General features: G+C 36.7%; 2 protein-coding genes across 4 annotated transcripts in view; one reads left to right on the top strand and one right to left on the bottom strand.

The window, feature by feature from the left end:
• Window positions 1–5,063, bottom strand: part of rbks (ribokinase) — a 34,615-nt gene extending 29,552 nt beyond the window's left edge. Inside the window, exons 1-3 of one of the 2 annotated variants that reach the window (XM_029460956.1) lie at window positions 4,981–5,063; window positions 4,834–4,864; window positions 1,602–1,663 (exon numbers count right to left, since the gene is read on the bottom strand). In XM_029460956.1, coding sequence (XP_029316816.1) covers window positions 1,602–1,660 — 59 coding nt within the window. In that variant the 5' untranslated portion in view covers window positions 1,661–1,663; window positions 4,834–4,864; window positions 4,981–5,063. The remainder of the gene's footprint in view (window positions 1–1,601; window positions 1,664–4,833; window positions 4,865–4,980) is intronic. The other variant, XM_029460955.1, reaches the window with a different exon arrangement.
• Window positions 5,064–5,240: 177 nt separating this feature from the next.
• The window catches only part of babam2 (BRISC and BRCA1 A complex member 2), a 76,986-nt gene continuing 62,395 nt past the window's right edge, over window positions 5,241–19,831 (top strand). The window contains exons 1-4 of one of the 2 annotated variants that reach the window (XM_029461416.1): window positions 5,241–5,368; window positions 6,253–6,412; window positions 8,406–8,482; window positions 12,683–12,777. In XM_029461416.1, the coding sequence (XP_029317276.1) occupies window positions 6,276–6,412; window positions 8,406–8,482; window positions 12,683–12,777 (309 nt within the window). In that variant the 5' untranslated portion in view covers window positions 5,241–5,368; window positions 6,253–6,275. The remainder of the gene's footprint in view (window positions 5,369–6,252; window positions 6,413–8,405; window positions 8,483–12,682; window positions 12,778–19,831) is intronic. The other variant, XM_029461417.1, reaches the window with a different exon arrangement.

Here is a 19,831-nt window from a genome sequence, read left to right as displayed (position 1 = left end):
CAGTAAGAACAATCTGCTGTGGATCAGTTTGTGTTTCTTAATAATATCTTAGAACAGTAGCTGATGTGTTTATAAAGATCCAAAGAATGATCTATTCTTCCGGCAGAAAGGTTTTGCAAAGAAAGATGCACAGACGCCTCCCTATGAAATGAGAAGTCCGCTCACTATTATTGCCTAATGGCCTAAAAGCTGTTGGGCCCCAAACTCTTAGACCAGCAATGTTCCTCACAATATGTTGGGCGTTTAGGACAAGTATTTAAAAAGGCAGCCAGCAACATTATCTAAGTTTAGACCACTTCCTCTATACTGTACTGTGCAGTCCAATTCAAGCCTTGATGGAAAATACCCTTCAGCCCTTATGCCATATTTTCCACAAACTTGCATGTCATAATAATCCTTGAAAGAAAATGGTGGTTTTGGTGGTTAATAATAATAATTGAAAAAACATGTGTAAACAAAGACAATTGTTTGCTGAGCCACAACCTAGTTACTATTGCTATGCCTGTCGAGTTCTTCAGCGACACATGATGCAGTTTACATTGATAACGTTTTTAATAATTATTTTTAAACAAAGGGTCCTTGAATTCAGACACTCTACTGTCAACAACTGGCACTCTTTCTCAGCTATAGATAGTTAGCTGATTGAGCTAACATTCGCTCCATGAGATGGATTGAAATCACTGTCTCTGGCTGACTTCTTAATGTTGCCTGCTGACTCCAAGCGAAAACCTCCAGGTCTGAAAAGTGTAGTCAATACGGAAGTGCCTTAAACTTGCACTCGCTCTAATGGCCGGCAGGGGCGACTCCACTGGTTGCAAACAGAGGTCAGATTGTATAGCAGTCTATGAGAAAATTACCCTACTTCTCATTTATTACCTCAATAAACATTGTCCCAACAAATGTACGGTGTTAATTGCTAGTTTCAAGTCTTGTTCAATACAGCATACGTGGGAGTAAAGAAACAGCATTACTGTAAACTTGTATTGTGGTGTAGAGCTAGTTAGTATTATTAGTATGATCATAGAGATCATTGGTGATCAGTTTGACTAAAGAGTGATTTCCACTTGGACTGTCATCTAAAGGATCTTTAGAGGCTCACAGAGGGAAAGTGTAGAGTAATTCATAAATCACAGTCAGAAAGTCAAAATAAGTTAATATGATTTTGTGTAAAAGAAACATTGTGTATTTATATTGAGATTTTTTAAATAGCTACTGGTCCCAATGCTATAAAATAAGTGGTTCAACCTTTGTGGATATTGTAATATGACATTTCAAACCTAATGTATTTCCTAATATTAAAAACTAATATATATTACAAATATATTAAACAAATCAGTGTTGAAAACCGTATCTACATATTAAACAAAGCCACATGGGTCCTGACCCAAAGGTTGAGAAATATTTTGAAATACACGTCCTAATATGATCATGAACATTTGCCCATGTCCTGCTTCCTTTTGGGCCCACCTGAGGAAGCAGAGGAGTTTCCTGAACCCAGATATAGATAGAGATGTTGTACTCAGCCTTCTCATAAAATATAAGGTTGATTTATGGCCATTAGAGGAAGCACACACAGTTAAGTAAGGGCTAAATTTACTCACCTCACCAAGTCAGTCATACAGGAGCCAACCACCATCACATCACAAACCTCCTCAGTCATGATCTGTTTTAGACACACATTTGTGTTAGTTCAATAGCAACAACACTCATTTCTGGACATGAAATATTGTAAAGATTCTTCATTTGTCCAAGCCTTTCCAACCTATTCATAAACAAGGACAAGATCTAAAGCGTAGCAGACTCCTCGGGGGCATATCAGGCAAAATATGTAAACTAGTTTCCCCACCAGCCTCCTAACAAAAATCACTTGCTATTATTTATCTCCCACATTAGCATGAGCTTGACTGAAACGTGAAAGAAGGTAAAAATAGAGTATTCATAGCTGGCTGAGTTGGACAGGTTCCAATCTTATTGGGGGTGGAGGGGGGTGGGGGTATTTCAATGCTACACCACGTGAATGCATCGCAGCCCAGCAAAGTCTATAATTAATTCAATCCTCAGCTTGTATCAGAGCTAATGCTAGTGTGTTAATCTCTTCAAATCTCTGCCTAGGCAGTGGAAGACTTGGAAAGCCTGGCCGCTGGCTGCAGGATGGCTCAATTCTCTCTCCCACATCTAGCAGCATATTGTCTTCCCTCGGCAGGCATGAAAAGCTAGCCTAGAACCCTCCACTGCAGGAGAATATGATATGAGATCTGCATTGTCCAACCACTTGAAACAGCAAGGAACCCTCTTAAGATTCTCCCTCTCTTGTTGAATTGGAGGCAGAATTATCATACAGTAGCTGACCAACCTGAATAAGTGTTTGTAGGCACAGCTTAATGAATATGAATGAATGACTAAAGAGTTTACGCTAACATTTTGGGAAATTAACTGATCAAAGCATGCTCTCAGAAGAGTGAAGACATATTGTACGTTTGAAACAATTTAACAATGGGTTAAACAATTTAGACCATAAACCATAGCTATAAACAAAATCCAAAAGAAAATGTTGTTGGAGCCATTTAAAAACTACATATGTTGCCTATGTCTGCTTGGGCAGTCAAGGCTTAACTGGATAATGATTGTTATTACAATGACACAGTATGAGCATTTATGTTAAAAAAAAAATGCTTTTCAGAAGTTAAAGTAATGGCTATAATCACAGAAATACTAATTTTACTCTCATTCCACCCAACACAAACACACTTACTTTGTAAAGGCTCGTTTTTATTCACAATGTTATATTTTCTTAACCATATAAGAATACTAAAAAAAAAAACCTGTAGCCATTGAATAAATTACTTTACTTTTTTTAAATGTATGGTCTTTCAATGGAATCATATCGTAATGAAAATATATATTGAGATATCATGAAACATTATTCTGTCGTCTAAATTTAAAATAACAAGCACATACTGACTCAAATGTATCAGATAATCTGATGTGAAATATTTTGAGGGAATATCATTTGAAGATTGCTGTTTTGTGTAAGGGTCCACTCGGAACCCAAATGTCTGTTAAAATAAATTGCGAGTAGTGTTTCCCAACAGCGACGATCAGAATTTTCTTTCTACACCCGATAATTCTGTTTATGGGAATACCCCAGTGTAGTTGAATCAAACTATTGTCCTAATCTGATTACTCTGTATTTTTTTGCATGCATGTAAACATCGTCAGTGTATACTGTCTCTATAATCTCACTTATGTTAGTTTTGCACTTTATTACAAATTACGTATTGACGTATTTTAACGTTCCTAAGTAAATGAGAAAATACTCAGTACTTTTAATTTGCACATTTACACAGGAGTTTACAAAAATAGGCTTTACCATGTGGTTATTTCAGAGGGACTATATTTTTATTGAATTACTAAAAAACACGCTTTATTGTGATATGTGTTGTTATCAAGACATGAAAAGACCTATAATGGGATAAAATGTTTTCCCCAAATTTCCCAGCCGAATAACCACCTACACATGTTTTACTGTTGTTGTTTCCAATGAACACTTAATCATTCTTAGGTATTCTTATTTATTCACCCGTATGAAGGTGGAATTTCCCAGAAGTGATTCAGCCCAATTGCCCTCATGCAGAAACGCCACTGGTCTAGCTGCATGTACTGATATCATTGTACTCATCTTTCATTCATGTTTTCCAAGTTAGATTTGTTCTATTTGTGCAAGACACACACATTCAAGGTGTAATTTTTGCATGCCACATTCAATTACACATATGAGAAATTGTCTATATAAGCATACACATAGTTAAGTAATTATAAGTGCTCAAGCTAATACTTTGTCACATATGTACTAATATTATGAAAATAAGGTGAAAAAAAGTAAAATTGTAGTCTTACTAATGCATAAACTAATGATGTGGAGCGTAAATTTAAGCAACAACCATGAAGTATTGGCTTACTCAGTGTGGAAAAAGTATTCAGATCCTTACAAACTACAAGAAAAAGTACTAATACCACACAGTGAACATACTCTACTACATGTATAAGTACTATATTCAAAACCTTATTTAAGTAAATGTTTGCAGGCTAAGTATTATCATCAAAATGTACTTTAAGTATGAAAAGTAAAAATATTCATTGTGCACTAAAATGTTTTGTGTCAGAGTTTCACTATTTATAGTTTTCTGGATTAATATTACTGCTGCATTATTGTGTATGATGCATTTGATTTACTGTTGTAGATGTTTATGGTTGTGCTCATTTAAACTCCTTTATATACTGTTGTGTAGTTTAATCTATAGCATATTCTATAAGATCATCATGTTTGTAGTGTCGCTGTCCTGTATCTGTATCTCTAAAAGTCAACTTTTCATGAGCTCAGAAAAACAGCCTTGTTTTTCAGCTTTTGACAATGCATTGTTTGCAGCTGATCCAAGATGCTTTTTAAATAGTTATTTTAGCATAAGAATTAGGAGATTTTCTCAGCACATAAAAGGAACACTTCATCTTTTAGTTTATCACAAACATAAGAAATCAACAAATATGGAGATTTGTGTTTTTATTGGACAGGAAGGGGGTGAAAAAATGTAGGTTGTGGAGTAAAAAGTACAATATTTGCCTCTTAGATGTAGTGGAGTAGAAGTATAAACTTATATAAAACGTAAATACTAAAAATATAATACTAAAGTTACATTCCACCACTGGGCTTAGTATGATGTGCATATACATATTTACTGTGCATGTAACGTATCTATCTATAGCTTTTAAAGATTAACGTCACAGTATTACAAAATGGAAATATTAAGATGATTTAAAACGAACTAAGTTAGTTACCTTTGTGTTCAGCTCTGGAGGTACAGGAACACTGTGTGGAATATCACCAAAAAAGGGGAAATGACCGAGGCAGATTTTATTAGACGAACGTTAAAGTCATACAAAGTGTGTTGAGACAAATTGCTGTTGAGAAATAAGACACATTACCTTGCATTCAGATTTTTCTTGAGTTCTTGCACAGCTCAACACTCAACACACAACAGACTAGAAACGGTCAAAGTGCATACTGACAGCTGCTTAACATTATAGCTATTGCCAGACCCAGTATTGTCACTTAATCATACCATGCGCATTTAGTGTTGCTTTAATAATTATTTAGGTATAATCATGGCAGACTAAAAATGCTTTATGAGTTATATATAACTGGAAAATGTTGCCCAGGGAGTAAAAACACTCACTGTGTAAACAGGCATTATTACAGACGGCTAAGTGCAGGGCTATCAAAAGGACCCAAACAAAATGTACCGGAAATGTTGGGAGCATGAAGTAAATATTGGTGTTATTTCTTAAATGATCTGACTTCCAGCTCTTTCAGGTACTCTAACCCACATCGTATGTTGTATCAAAATGGACAATAATGAACAGATTATTTTTCCGAGTAGGATAGTTGTTTAAATGATGGCAATTTGACGCTTTGTTCAGTGGAAAGCTAACAATGGCTAACTATTTCAAGTTTACCAGCATTTACATTCTGACATAATGTGTGGCGTACAGTCTCATCTCCCGAACCACTAAATGTAACAGTTAACGCTAACGGAAGTGTAGGACTTCAGCTTAGTACTAACGTTACATTGTGTATTTCCCCTGCAATCTGCTTACATGGCAGTTTACAGTGAGGGAGAGGGGGCAAGTAGTGTCATAGCTACATTTGTATTCCCGGCCAGTACGGGACACTGCTTGGCCCCTGACGTTACATGGTTTTATCATCACTTCCAGGAACATTGAGGTGGATAAACACCTGTGTATTTTCTCCGAATATCTTGTACCTGAAAGCTTGGAAATCATATAATAGGAAACTGATTCTGACGTCCATTCAAACATTTCCATGATACCAGGAAATGACAGCTAAACAGACAGTTTCTAAATCAATACCTAAGTACTTACATGTTCTCCTAGAACTGAATTATCTACCATAATCACTCAGTTTATAGAACAATAAAAAACTAATCAGCTTTCGGAAGATGACAGAACTTTTTTCCTCTGAAACCTTTGACTGAAAATGTTCTTTTTCTTATGTAATTGTTTAAAAAAAAAAAGTAATTTAATGCTCTTCATGCGATTTTGTATGTGTTGCTACCTTATACCTGAACCTTTTAAATATCATCATTTAGTCAATAGGAAATTAAAGCTAAAAATGAACATTTCACCCACGTGATGTACATTAAAGCATTTCAGTGAATTGTTGCTGTATCTCCACAGACTCCTCACTCACAGTGGATAAAATGAACAATATGTCCCCTGAGGTTGCACTGCACCGGATCTCACCTGAGTTGCGGCCCTTGCTGTCCAGTGTTGTTCGAAACGGCCGTGTTGGACTCGACTCCACGAACTGTCTCCGTGTCACAGACCTCAAAACTGGGTGAGGAGCAGTTCTGTACCATAAGTTGCTAATTTGATGCACAGGGGTCCATTTAGTATGTTTTTGCAGTGCAGTGACGCTGCATTCAAATGAGATGAGAAAGTTGGGTGGATCGTAGGGCAAACCCTCTAAAAATGTAATTACTGTTGCATAATAAATATTTACATATATACACATAATGAGCCATGATTAGAATGTGACCAGTCAGAACTACAGTAGAGTTGTTAAGTGTGAGTGGTGACTGGTTTTGGAGGGGGGGGGTTTCACTGCAAATTAGCATTCAAAAGATTTTCTGTGAATCATAACCGTACCGTTTGACATCATACCAGCCTGGGAGTCTCCTGGATGTTTCTTTAGGTTAATGTTATGAATATAAGTGGTTATAGATTCCATTTTAGTTTTTGAGAATTTGTGTTTTTTATTTTACATCATGGTATAGTTGGGGCAAATTGAGAATGCTCAATCGTTGCTTGATTCATGTAACATTGGCACAATATCCCGAATAAACTAATGACGGTATTATTAGGGTACATTTAGCTCAATCTTGCCAAAAATAGTTGATACATTTAGATATATGAATATGCAATGGAAGCTGTGCTACAATTATTTCCTGTTGTGGCTGGTGTTGAGCCTCATCATTCAGTGGATATCTGTCTTTGTAATCATTTGTACTGAATGATTTACCTTTCCTTTCCAACTACAGGTGATCAAGTTGGGTTTTAACAATGGCGGTCTCTATTGATGACAAACTACTAAGAGACTTTTGATGTCATGTTGTTGTTTGTCAGGATATTAGACAATCCCAGTGAAAATTGGTGCAGTCCAAGTATTGTTTACATCTTTGTTGATACCACCACTGCTTGGTGTTAAAGGTGAAGAATTTTAAGTTCACCTACATGGTGGCTTTAAGGGCAAGTTTCCATCAATAGTTTTTTGTACCGAGAAGATTTCTCTGATTTCCTGAATTCTGAAATAAAAGAAAAGAAAATGTTGTCATGTGTCTCACTAACTACCAAACGTCTCATGAGTACACCTTCATTTATTTATTCACGATTTCACATTAAAATAATGAAAAATCACACTACATCTCACACCTCACAATGTGCATGCAGGTTAAGTCGGAGAACAAAACCTAAATCCTTTTTAAAAGGTCAAGTCATGGCAGTTAAAGTTGATGTGGAAAGGTTGAAGTTTGGGTTGATACATTTAGTCATCAAGTAGTTCTACGTTATTTTTATATAATGTGAAGGCAGAATTCGATGAGGGACACAACAGTCAACTGACATTTCATCAGACAAGCAGCTTGATACCACTTGGGTGCAATGAGTGGTCCCAGCTATAAGGCCTTATTCAGGTAGCTTGACTTTTGTCAGCTTGGTGAGATGACATCTTGCTCCTCCTGTCTTTGTACAACACTAATAGTGACCTGTTTTTATGTCATGCCTATCAAAGCTGAAATCTAGCATTCTGATGTCAAACATGTGAAAATGATCTTGAGTAACCGGGTCATGATTTCTGGAAAAAGACATTTCTTTTGAGTTTTTTATTTTTTTTTGAGTTTTTGGTGCTTTGAGCACCAGAAACTGAGTAACATCTAGTCACATTATATTGGAGAGAAGGCAGAAATCTGTACGGCCGATATCTCCATCACTCTGCAACAAACTATCTAGATTTATAGAAAACACTACAGGGAAGAGACAAATATGTATTTATGATTTTGGGGTGAACTGTCCTTTTTAGACCAGGGTAAGGTCTGTGCCAAAAATAACCAAAACGTGTGTGTGTGTGTGTGTGTGTGTGTGTGTGTGTGTGTGTGTGTCAACAGGCCTTAAAGCGACAGTAATGAGTTATTTGGCTCTGTAAAGAACACAGTGTTCAGTTAATCACCATCAGAAATATGATGTGGTTTAATTCATCCTAGACGTTGCTGATGCTTACATATTCTCAGACTATTAGATTGATTATGTCTGTGTTCATTAACTCCCATGTTCAGATGTACATCTCTGACCCCCGGTCCCTGCTGTGATCGCTTCAAACTTCACATCCCCTATGCTGGAGAAACCCTGAAATGTAAGTAAATGAGTCATTCTCCTATCCACCATTTCAAATGAATCCCAACCGTTTAGTCTTGGATGTTGGTTAAATTGCCACACATTTTTGTTGAGTATTGCGTTGATAAGTTGTTGTTTTGAGAAAATAGTTTCGGGAAAGAAGCTATTAGCAAACATTGTTTGCCTTATGAGGTCACAAAGAAGTGGTAGAAACAGAACTAGAGGTCAGCTAAGGCTCTTCACAGTCTTAAAATCAGGCTTGGCTGTTAATCTTTATCCCTCAATATTCTTCTAGAATGATTTTCAGCAAACAAAAATGAAGGAACAGTCGCTGATTGAACAATTTAGTCAATTTTGAATCCATTTGTTTGTTGTTTTGTACGCTAAAGTGTAAGTTCTGACAGCATTTGAATGTGCAGGTTTGCCACTGTGCTCTGGTTAATTGATTGATTATCTAGAAAAATGGGCCTGTGATAAAAATAAATTAAAAAAATGTTGTAAATAAATGTTATTTCATTGTAATCCTACTTTGGCTAGTTTTGAGAGATGATGTCTCACAGTAGGCTGGCTTGAAGATGAACAGTGCTTTCAGGTCAACACCTGATGAAGTTACCAACACCAGTGGGTTAATTAAAAATCAATTCAACACACATATACAGTACACTTAAAAAAAGGCGAAATGAAAACAGTGGAAATATTCTGACAAGCACTTTAGTCGACTAGAAAGAGGGTTGCCATTGGCAATACCGTGTAAACATTCTGTACAACAAAATGTATTATTAACCAAACGGCACCAGGGGAATGTTTTGTAATTGCAGTTTAAGAAGTAAGACTGACAGTACAAAAACAAGATGAATATTATATAATATTATAATGGTGCTTAATCTGTGAAAAGATACCAGTAAACATGCTGTTCTTGGTGCCACTGAACTTTTACTGGAAGGGTCTCCACATCAGAGACTTTCCCGTGTGAGCATGCATCCTAAAGTTAATTGATTATAATTATGGTTGTTGGTCTACAAAAACTTCAAAACTTAAAAGAAAAAGCTTTGTGAGATAAATGTGAACTGATTCAGCACAAGAGTACAAAATAATCTTTTACCATCTATCAAATACATAATTATCAAAGTAAGTGCACCAATTATTTCACATATTATCATTTATCAGAACTCCAGACAGTCCAAGATACCGTAGCTAGATAGCTTTTGTGGCTTATGAGTTATGAGTTATGAGTTATGAGTTATGAGTTATGAGTTATGGACAAGTCATTTGAACAGATGTCCTACTCGTTGCAGAGCATGCGCAAAATAAAAATGAGTCTTTAACTCTCTGAACCCCGAGCTGTTTCAGACCTTTATTTTTGACAGATTTGACTCTCTGTGGCCTCGTGTTTCACTGCAGTATATCAGTCCTGCACCTCTATGGGAACAGCATGGCGTGGCTAAAAATAGGGAAAACTCAGAATTGATCACTTATTTTCTAATAGTTGGGAAAAAATGGAATCTATATTTACAACATGTTTCCAAGTTCCCACAAGTGTTACTAATATTTGAAGAAAAAAACTACTTATTTTGTGCAAACTGTTTCTTTTTAATAAAGGGATTTTTATGTAATGTCACTTTATAAAACTTTAAAACGTAAAAATAATGTGGTCACATTTTGTTCAATGACCGTCAGAAATGTGAAAATCCGACAATAATGTCTGTTTTTACAGTTTCTGGCTTTTCAAAATCGAGTAATTATTTATTTATGAAAACATGCCTTTTACACCGGTGGTGGGTTTTAGAGTTCAGTTAATGTGCAGGTCTAAATAATAAATATAAATATTCCTACTGTACAAGCTGCGGTGGATGGGGCCTGAGCAGTTTGGGAACATTATACAATTCTAAATCCATAAAGCGTATGTGTAAGAAGTTGTATTTGTCTGTCTATAAAGTTTGCTGAAAATGTGGCTCTGCTTGAGGGGAAAAAAACCCAATGTCTAGCAAGAGGAAGTAGGCTTTGCTTTTTTTTTGCAAAATTTGCAGAAATGATTGTGACCTATATCAAGATGTTTTAACTAAACTCCAGGAATGTGTAGACGTAAGGTTGAAGAATATGCAACACAGGAATAATGCAAAAAGTGCTTCTATTTAGATTTTGGATTTTATATTGTGATAGAGCCATTTAATCCTCCCTTTTTTTACCCTTAAGGTGATATAATCTACCGTGTACAGAATATCATAGTTTAGAAAGGAGTCCTGAAACATTGAAACCTGACAAAAAACGACAACAAAAAACAGGCCATTGGCATGGGAAGACTCGGCAGCTGTTGTACTATTTGCTGTACCTTCCTGTGCTTTGGCCTGAGGAAGAACGTTTGTTTAATCAAGGATGCAGTGCCGCAGGTTGGTGTCTGCCAGTCTATGGACCTGCGTGCAAAAGCAAGGCACACTCTATTAATGCAAGGCCAGCCCCCCTCCACTTCACCACCGTGTCTGGTACTGCTAAACAACAATTTCTGGCCTTTCTTGTTGTACATATTACGCCCTTATGACCTTAATGAAATGTCTGGCTGAAACAGAAGTAAGGCTTTGAGAAGACATGTTATGCAGTGACTAGACTGTACTTTTCATGGCTGTCTCAGGCTTTATGAACAAAGCAATATATAAAAGTCTATGTAACCTGTAAAAGTTGCACTTCCAAGACCCCCCATTTCCCTTTGGAACCATGCCAGTACATCTCTGACAGACTGCCAGTGGTTTGTAATGGATTTACAGCACATGCTCTCCTCTCCTTGTTTGACTCTTCTCCACTGGAAAAATATTTCCATATGTCTACGTTTGCCTCCTCTTGCGGTGCAGGAACGGCAAAAAGAAAAGCAGAACAGTGTTGCAGCACACAAATAGAATTGTGTAAGAGCACAAGCACTGTGTTATGTGATCATATTATGATGGTCTTGTCCTTGCCTCAGCGAGGGCCATTTCCCTGTATGTCATTTTTTCCTTTTCTCTAAATAAATTTTTTAATTCTAATATTTTAGCACTTAATTGTTTCACTCCTTCCAGATTTTGACACTTAAACTAAAACCAAACTTGATTTTTGCTTTTCTTAATATGTGCTATATTAACAAGTAACTATGCAATTATCTCTAAAAGACACACCTGTTTGGTAGGATTAGAGTGGCCTCAATGGTAAATGTCAAGTTTGCTACTTATTGTACACTCTTAGAAATAAGGGTTCCTAAAGGGTTCTTCCTGAAGGGTTGAGGTTCTGCCCAGATTTATTTGCTTCTGAAGAACCCTGTTTTGAAGAAAGGGTTCTTCAAGGGTTCTTTGTTAGCCTAAGGGTTCCATTGAGAACCCTTTTTTTGAATCCAAAGAATCGTTTTATGAAAACAAAGTTCTTCAATGATTGTTGAAAGCATCGGCCTAATGCTGCAAGATATTGTTCCCATGGCCGCAGGCTGACATGTCAAAGTAAAACCAATGTTAGGGGGTTAGGGCCACCCCAACCACAATATGTAATATATGGGATTCAATAATATTTTGCTTCAGCAATAGAATACAATATGGTTATTTGTAGAACCCTTAAAAGACGAGGTGAGACCCTTTATTAGAAGGGTTATCTGTAGAACCCCATGGATGGGTTATGGGTAGCACCCTTAGAATTAGAAAAGGTTCTGGATTGATCCCCCACAAATAGTTCTTGGTAGAACCCTCTGAAAAAGGGTTATCCTATGGTGACAAGCCAAAAAAAAACATATGGTTCTAGTTGGCACCTTTCTTTCTAACTAAAAAGACCCCAGACCTTAAATGCATATAATGCCGTTTTTAAGACAGCCACTGGAAAAAAGCCTAACAAGCTGTTACCTGTCAGATTATGAAGAAGACAATGTCAACGTGCTCCCTGTGCAGTTTTGCTTGTGTCAGCAGTGTTTAAAAAATGACTCTCCATATCTTAAAACTATACAGAATAAGGTGGATTTACATATTAATATTAAGAAATGACACGTTGTTTTACTTTGAAAGAAAATTGCATTTCAGAGCCCAGTTAGAGTTTATGGGAGTGTGAATATATGAAAATAAGATCATATGAGATAAAAGTTAGATTGATCCTAATTGTATTGAATGAATACGTTGGGATCATTTTATAGCATACAAATAAACAAGTCAACTTTTGAAATTCATATATTGTCCATATTAGTGATGATGATTGTGTTTTCCTTCTTTTCTCCCAGGGGATATTATATTCAATGCACAGTATCCAGAATTGCCACCAGATTTTATTTTTGGAGAAGATGCCGAGTTTCTCCCTGAACCCTCAGAACTACCGGTGAGTATCTACACTCATAAGAATAATGAATTCCATGTTTTTGTCGAATACCTTTTATATGTTAATTTATTGCATTCAAAATGTTTGGATTATTTTATTCTTTTGCACAAGAAAACACATTTTTATTATTTTCCACTTGCTAAAGTCTTTTTATTAATTTGCCACGTTGCTCTCCTTTGTGGTCCTAAATGTAAGACGGATGCGTCAAATTGCTGATTACAACTTCACTGATCACCAGAGGGAGTTCAAGCAGTGTTGCATACACCTTCTGTGAAAGCAAGCTAGCCACTATGGGTGTGCACTGTTAAATAACTGGGAATGTTGCAATAACTGGCAGTTGTATTTCATTATGCCATGCCATAAACTCTGTTTTGACTTACTGGTTATCTGAAATCTCTCTCATGCCATGATTCACTAGCAAGCTAGCCTAAACAGCATAGTTTGTGTATGACATGTATGTCAACCTACTCTTTAATAAAGACAGTATAGATTACCCAGCACTCAGATGATTGGTATTATTAACAGTTAATTTACCCGATTATGAGGTTCATGATCTGCTAGGCTTCCAGGAAATGTACCTGTAGGGGATATTCATGGCATTTGTTTTCAAAGAACTTGTTTCCAGTGTTGATGTAAATGTTAACTTTAACCAGATAAAGGTATGAGATAAAAGTATCTAGACTTTGTAAATAATTGCATGTCTAGTATGAGAACTGGCTTTTAAAGACCGATTGCATCAGCACTGTGTAGTTTCAAATAGGGTGTGGTTTAGGTGTTTGTATAGTAATACAAGCTGCTGCACCACTAAAAGTGGTTACAACATGACCATAAATTCCAGATAATCTGTATGGATGTTTTAACCACTTCATTTTGTTATAGGTAAAAATTAATACTCTGTAATAGTTTTTGTTGATTTTACAAATACGTTATTTTTCAGGGGTTTTACAATTAGATTTCACAGTGGATTTTAACAGGTTTTGGACTTGGTCTATGTAAAACACTTTTTCTTCCAACAAGTAATCTCAACACTCCATGAAGGAATAACATACTTCCAGCAAAGTCAAAGAAAACATTGTTTTTCGTACGAAACCTCAAATTTATTTTGTCAGGCGTTCTGGTTCCTCTCAAGACTTTATTCTCCATTTTAAAGCAACCTTGTACTTCTCTGTCTTCCAGACATTGACATTTTTTTAAAGTTGGTTTTATGTACTTGGTGGAGTATGTGGGAACTAAATTATTGCCATTTCACTGATCAGTTCTTATTAGGCTACCAAGTAAAATGACTTTTTGGCGCAACACATCAAAACACAATAATGGAGGAGGCATGTACAAGAGCTTTTAAGCTATTACAAGTTACTGTAAGTGTACACTCAGATGTTTGAATCTTTCTGCAATATCTGCACATGACAACTACTGTATGGTTTTGGGTAAGGAAAGATCTTGGTTATGGCAAGTCAAATATTGCTTAGATATGGGTAGGGTTAGAACTAAAACACCTGGTTATGGTTAGGAAAAATTGTGTTTGTGGTTAATAAAAAGGAAAAAGTTAATTGTAAGTCTGTGGCGGACTAGAACTCCTGTGTCCTGCATGCAGATCAAGCCGTTTTCTCATATGAACTCTGGACCGTATCCGGACTGGATTCTCCGGATTTTACCTTAACTCATATAGCACACAACAGGAGATTGTCAGTGTCAGAAGCGTTGTAACTTACACACTCTTATGGACCGACTCAGCATTTGACGGAGCCCACACACAATAAGTGGCTGATTCTGGACTTAATTATCTGCAAGGGTCTGAACATTTCCAAGGTTGTGGTGACCGATCTTGAGCTATCTGATCATTCCTGTGTTTACTTTGATATCTCCGTGCACACATCTTGAGGACATTATACAACATCTGAAATCCTCCTCCTGCTGCCTGATATTCAACCAACAGGTCTTTTCAAAAATGTTTCAAATTGCATGGCCTCAGATCTTCTACAAATCGTTAACACGTCTTTTATCTCAGGTGTATTCCCACAGGCCCTGAAAACTACATTCATCAAGCCACTCTTAAAAAAAGAACAATCTAGACTAATTATAAATTATAGGCCCATTTCAAACCTCCCATTTTTAAGTAAAATCATTGAAAATGTTGTTTTTCAATAGCTGAACAACTTTTTGACTCTGAACAACTATTTTTATATCTACCAGTGAGGCTGCTCTTGTAAAGGTCTTCAATGACATGCATTTAAACACAGACAGTGGCAGAATCTCAGTCTTGGTATTAACTGACTCGAAAACTGGGTGCGACTTTGTGGCACAGTGCTAAACTGGTTTGAATCCTTCTTAATGTCAGGGACTACTTTGTTTTTATATAGGTAATTACACATCTGAGCAGACAAACATGACATGCACAGTTCCTCAAGGCTCCATTTTGGGGCCTCTTCTCTTTAACATCTACATGCTTCCACTGGCGCAGATAATGGAAAACAAAAAAATAAGTTACCATAACCATGCAGAAGACACACACATTTACATAACCATTTCGCCAGGGGACTATGGTCCAAAACAAGCACTGAGTAAGTGCGTTGAACAAATCAATGATTGGATGTGTCAGAATCTTCTTCAGTTAACAAATATAAAACTGATGTAATTCTTTTTTCGAGCCAAGGAGGAACAATTAAAAGTCAGCGCTCAGTTTCAATCTTCAATGTCAAAAACCACAGACAAGACCAGAAATCTAGGTGTATTCATGGAAAAACTTCAGTAAACTCGATTACTGTAACGGTGTCTTAAAGGTCTCACTAAAAAATCGATTGGACAGCTGCAGCTAATTCAGAACGCTGCTGCTCAAGTCCTCACTAACACCAAGAAAGTGGCTCACATCACTCCAGTTTTGAGGTCTTTACACTGGCTTTCTCTCCGTCAAAGACTTGACTTCAAAATACTGCTGTTGGTTTATAAAGCACTGAAATGGTTTAGGGCCAAAATACCTTCTGATCTTGTGCTATGTTATGAACCATCCAGAACTCTCAGGTTGTCAGGGACGGGTCTGCTTTCTGTCCCTGGAGTCAAAACTAAACATGGAGAAGCAGTGTTCAGTTTTTATGCTCCACATATCTGGAACAAACTCCCAGAAAAACTGCAGCTGCAACTCTCGCTGCCTTTAAATCAAGGCTGAAAACTTTACTGTTTGCCACTGCCTTTTATAAAATCTAATAATTATTCATATCTTGCACTGCACTGTAACTTTTATTCTTATATTTTATACGTGTCTTATTCTACTTTAGCTTGTTTTTATTTCTATTCTCTTGGATATTTTATGACCGTTTTAAATTGTTTTACAATGTCATTTTATAATGGGTCTTCTTTTGCACTATGTCTTTATGCTTTTAATGTTTTTAAAGCACTTTGAATTGCCTTGTTATTGAAATGTGCTTTATAAATAAACGTACCTTGCGTTGCCTTACTGGAAATACTCCCGAGTCTCGTCGTCTCTCCAGTTACACATTTTCGTCAGCATCTTCATGTAAATGACCCTTCTTCTTCACCCACGGCTGTTTGATTTCTTCCGGTTTCACACCACCCGCGATAGAAACGTCATCAACACGACGACTATCACTCCGAACAATAAGCGTCTCTATTCAACATGGGCTCAGTCGGACATTACACAGACTTTGTACTAGGGAGCTAGCAGGATTGTTTGCTGTCCGGTCCGAATGACTCAGACATTTGCATTTTTGCATACAGCTCCTCTAGATAATATCTAGATCATTTCAGGTTGGCAGTGCATGTGTGAAAGGGGCTTCAGATGTGGTACATGTCCATTCACCACCCTGACCTCCACACCCTTACTTTTTGATTCACTACATATAGGGCACTTAACTTCCTGTATTGGTACTGAACGTTGGCATTTAACGTAAATCATGTGGTGCAGAATAATTTGATGTGTACTTGGCTAGACTTTTCATGTATGAAAAAATTATATCCTATTAGTTAAAAATCAATTGAATTAATTACCTTGTACAATTTAGTCTAGGAATGGTCTGTCATCAATGTTACTATTATAGCGATTATGAGGTCTTGATGGAGTTCTGCAGTCTATTGAGTACTTCCTGGTTGTTAAGTTGCTGCCATGCAGTTATCCAGTACTATTTTTGAAGCAGCCTAGCACGGAGAAGCTAAATTCCCCTGCTTGTGTCAGAGTCTGGGAGAAGAGAGGGGAGTATTGCTCACCGTCTAACAAATCCAGCTGTGCACATAAGGGGAAGTACCTCTGCTGAGCCAGTGCTTGGCAGCCGATCGCATGTTTATTTTCCTCACTTATATTCTTGCTGTGTTTTGCCCTTCATGCTTTCATAATCCTCCTTCATCTGTTTCTCAGCCTGAGATCCTTCTCTCCTACTCACTCCATTTGCCTGTACGTTTTCAGTAAGTACAACCCCCTCTAACTCTTTAAAACACTGAATTCCCAGCAATTCCTAACATTTTCCCCATTTCCCCTGGGAAATGTTTACCATCAGGACTGGGCAGCAATGTTAATTTAGAAAGGTTAATTTTATAACAAATGGACCATGTGTAGTTTTGGTGACTCGTACAACAAATAGTAAAGAAACATCTGACCTATTTATTTAAACAAACTGATAACATTTAGCTGATTATTGACAAGTAAAACATAACTTTGTGCTACAGAAAACTGAATTAGTGTTAATAGATATGGGAAGTACACTTGACTTTGGGCCCTCACTAGCAATAAGTTTCAAGCTGTTGTCCTCCAATGGGGGTAAACATTAGGCTAATTTTAGGTCCTCTGTCAGTGGCTGGTAGAATACTTGATGTCTCAGCAACACGTTGCTCTTGTTTACAGCTGACCAAGGGTATCATTAGCTTCTCTGGTTAGCCTTGTGTTTTCCCCTGCTGTCACCAGGCCTTGAGGAGGTTAGTTATCATGCTTCTGTTAAGACAGACAAATGTATTGCTGTTGCAAAATAAAATAAAATGACAGGACTAAAACATTAACATGATACATCCACGGCCACCTTGTATGGTATGGTATCCATATTAGAAATTCTTTAAACAGTTTTGACTTTCATCAAATTATACTTCCAGTGAACAATGGTTTGAGCCAGAACGAGCCCATGTGACAAAGTACCACTTAAAGAATACAATATCCCGTCACTACAACCTCCCTACGCACAATTGTCCAGCATAATACGGAGGGCAGAATCAAAGCTGTTTGCGTGTTCTCATATTTACATTTTTATAAACTGACTCATAGGAACACCGTATTAAGTGAACATGTAAAGTGCCTTTAAGTACAGTTTAAGCATGATACAATTAAATGTATTATTATTATTATTATTATTATTACATTTAAATGTTATAGTGTAAAAATATCTAATACAGCTCTGCTAAAGATGTTTTTTTAAGGAATAATATGCCACTATGTATAATTTCAATAATTTAGTTAGCATGGATAGCTTGTTTTTGCTGTTCACAAAGAATAACAGTGACGAGTCTGTCGGTCACTAAACACTATTGGTTCAGCTGCCTGTGCGTGTCATTTTCCAACCTTGTAGCTAGATAGCAGTTAGCTAAGGCTAGCAGATAATAAACAATAGTCAGAATCCCCCAGTTATACTTTAAGTATATCGCATACATTTTTTAATCACCCTAATCAAGATCTCCAACAATAGTCTGTGCATCCAAAGTGGAGTCTGAGAGCTGTCATCATATTCAGTTTAGATGTTATATTCAGCTTTAATTACCACATGCAGCAGTTTGTCAGCATAATTACCGTAAGTAAAATCTACGTAAGAGTTATTTCCAAATTTAAAAAAGTAGTTTTGTGTATCACTAATGTGAATGATGGTAACATTAGCGACTGGTTTACCAGATAGACTTTGTTACCTTCAAGGAAAATACTAATACAAATATTTATATATAGAATTTGTTTTAATCCATCAATAATGTTATCATTTTTTGAACATTTTAAAAACAGCATTACTTGTATGTCCAAAATAGTATGTCGATTTTGGTATTATTTTGTAGCACTCACTGGGTGTACAGTTTCCACAGTATTGTTTCTGTCAGTTGGGTGGAGTAATGGGCCTTATTGACCTTATTGAGTCAACACTGCTGAACTTCTTGCATGCCACCTTTTTTAAAAGGTGTAGTCACTCAAACATGAAATACAACAGTAACAATAATGGAAAAAAAAATCCTTAGTGGTTATTAAGAAAAGTCCTTTCAACATTTAAACCACAATGCATGACAGATGAAAGAGACGTGAATACCCCAGCAGGATGATGAGAGGCCTTATAATAAACCTTTTATAGCAGTTCCATAAGCCACGGGATATGAGAAAAGTCTGCAACAAATGTATTGAGGTTCACTGTTGCATTGTTGCTACGGTGCAAGGGTTCACTGGCGAGTTCAAATGTAGGGCAGTTCCTCACCTCAGACTGCTTTGATACACGTACTGTAAGGCTAGTTTATAACTGGTCACTCATGTTAACTCTCGCTCTAGCTTCATGAATCTAATGCTGTTAGGGCTGTGGAAAGTCATGTGCAGGTCTAATGGGTTTATTTTGGACAGACAGGGAGCCATTGTTCCGTTTAACATGGAAATAAATCTTAAAGTGATTGCCTTCTTAACTGTAATCATTACTTTACCACTCTGACACAATTATAACCGTACAACCTAAAGATTTAATTGATTCCAGTCGGTAGTTAAAAGGCGGCTTGTAAGAAATAGCTTAATTGCGGTGGACATGTAGAGACTGTAAATTTTTAAATAGTATAGAACATGCAATGTTGATTCTACCATGGGAGCTAAATTAATGTTGTTGGACTAGCCTTAGTGCAGGGTAATGTGAATGCAGTACATACGTACAACTCAGTTCCCAGTAAATTAGGACACACAGATAAAAGTACTGCCTACTAAAATAAATAAAATAAAACAACTTTCATCACCAATTTCTCATTAAACGTGTTAAAGTTTCACAGAAGATTTATTTCCAGACACTGTGGCTTATCAGTGACAACACACAGTCAGTATTACAGGAGAATA

The sequence above is a fragment of the Cottoperca gobio genome, chromosome 22 (genome assembly GCF_900634415.1).
Source record: "Cottoperca gobio chromosome 22, fCotGob3.1, whole genome shotgun sequence".
Lineage (NCBI taxonomy): Eukaryota > Metazoa > Chordata > Actinopteri > Perciformes > Bovichtidae > Cottoperca > Cottoperca gobio.
The sequence above is the reverse complement of the archived record's forward strand: the minus strand, read 5'-3'. Positions and strand labels throughout refer to the sequence as shown.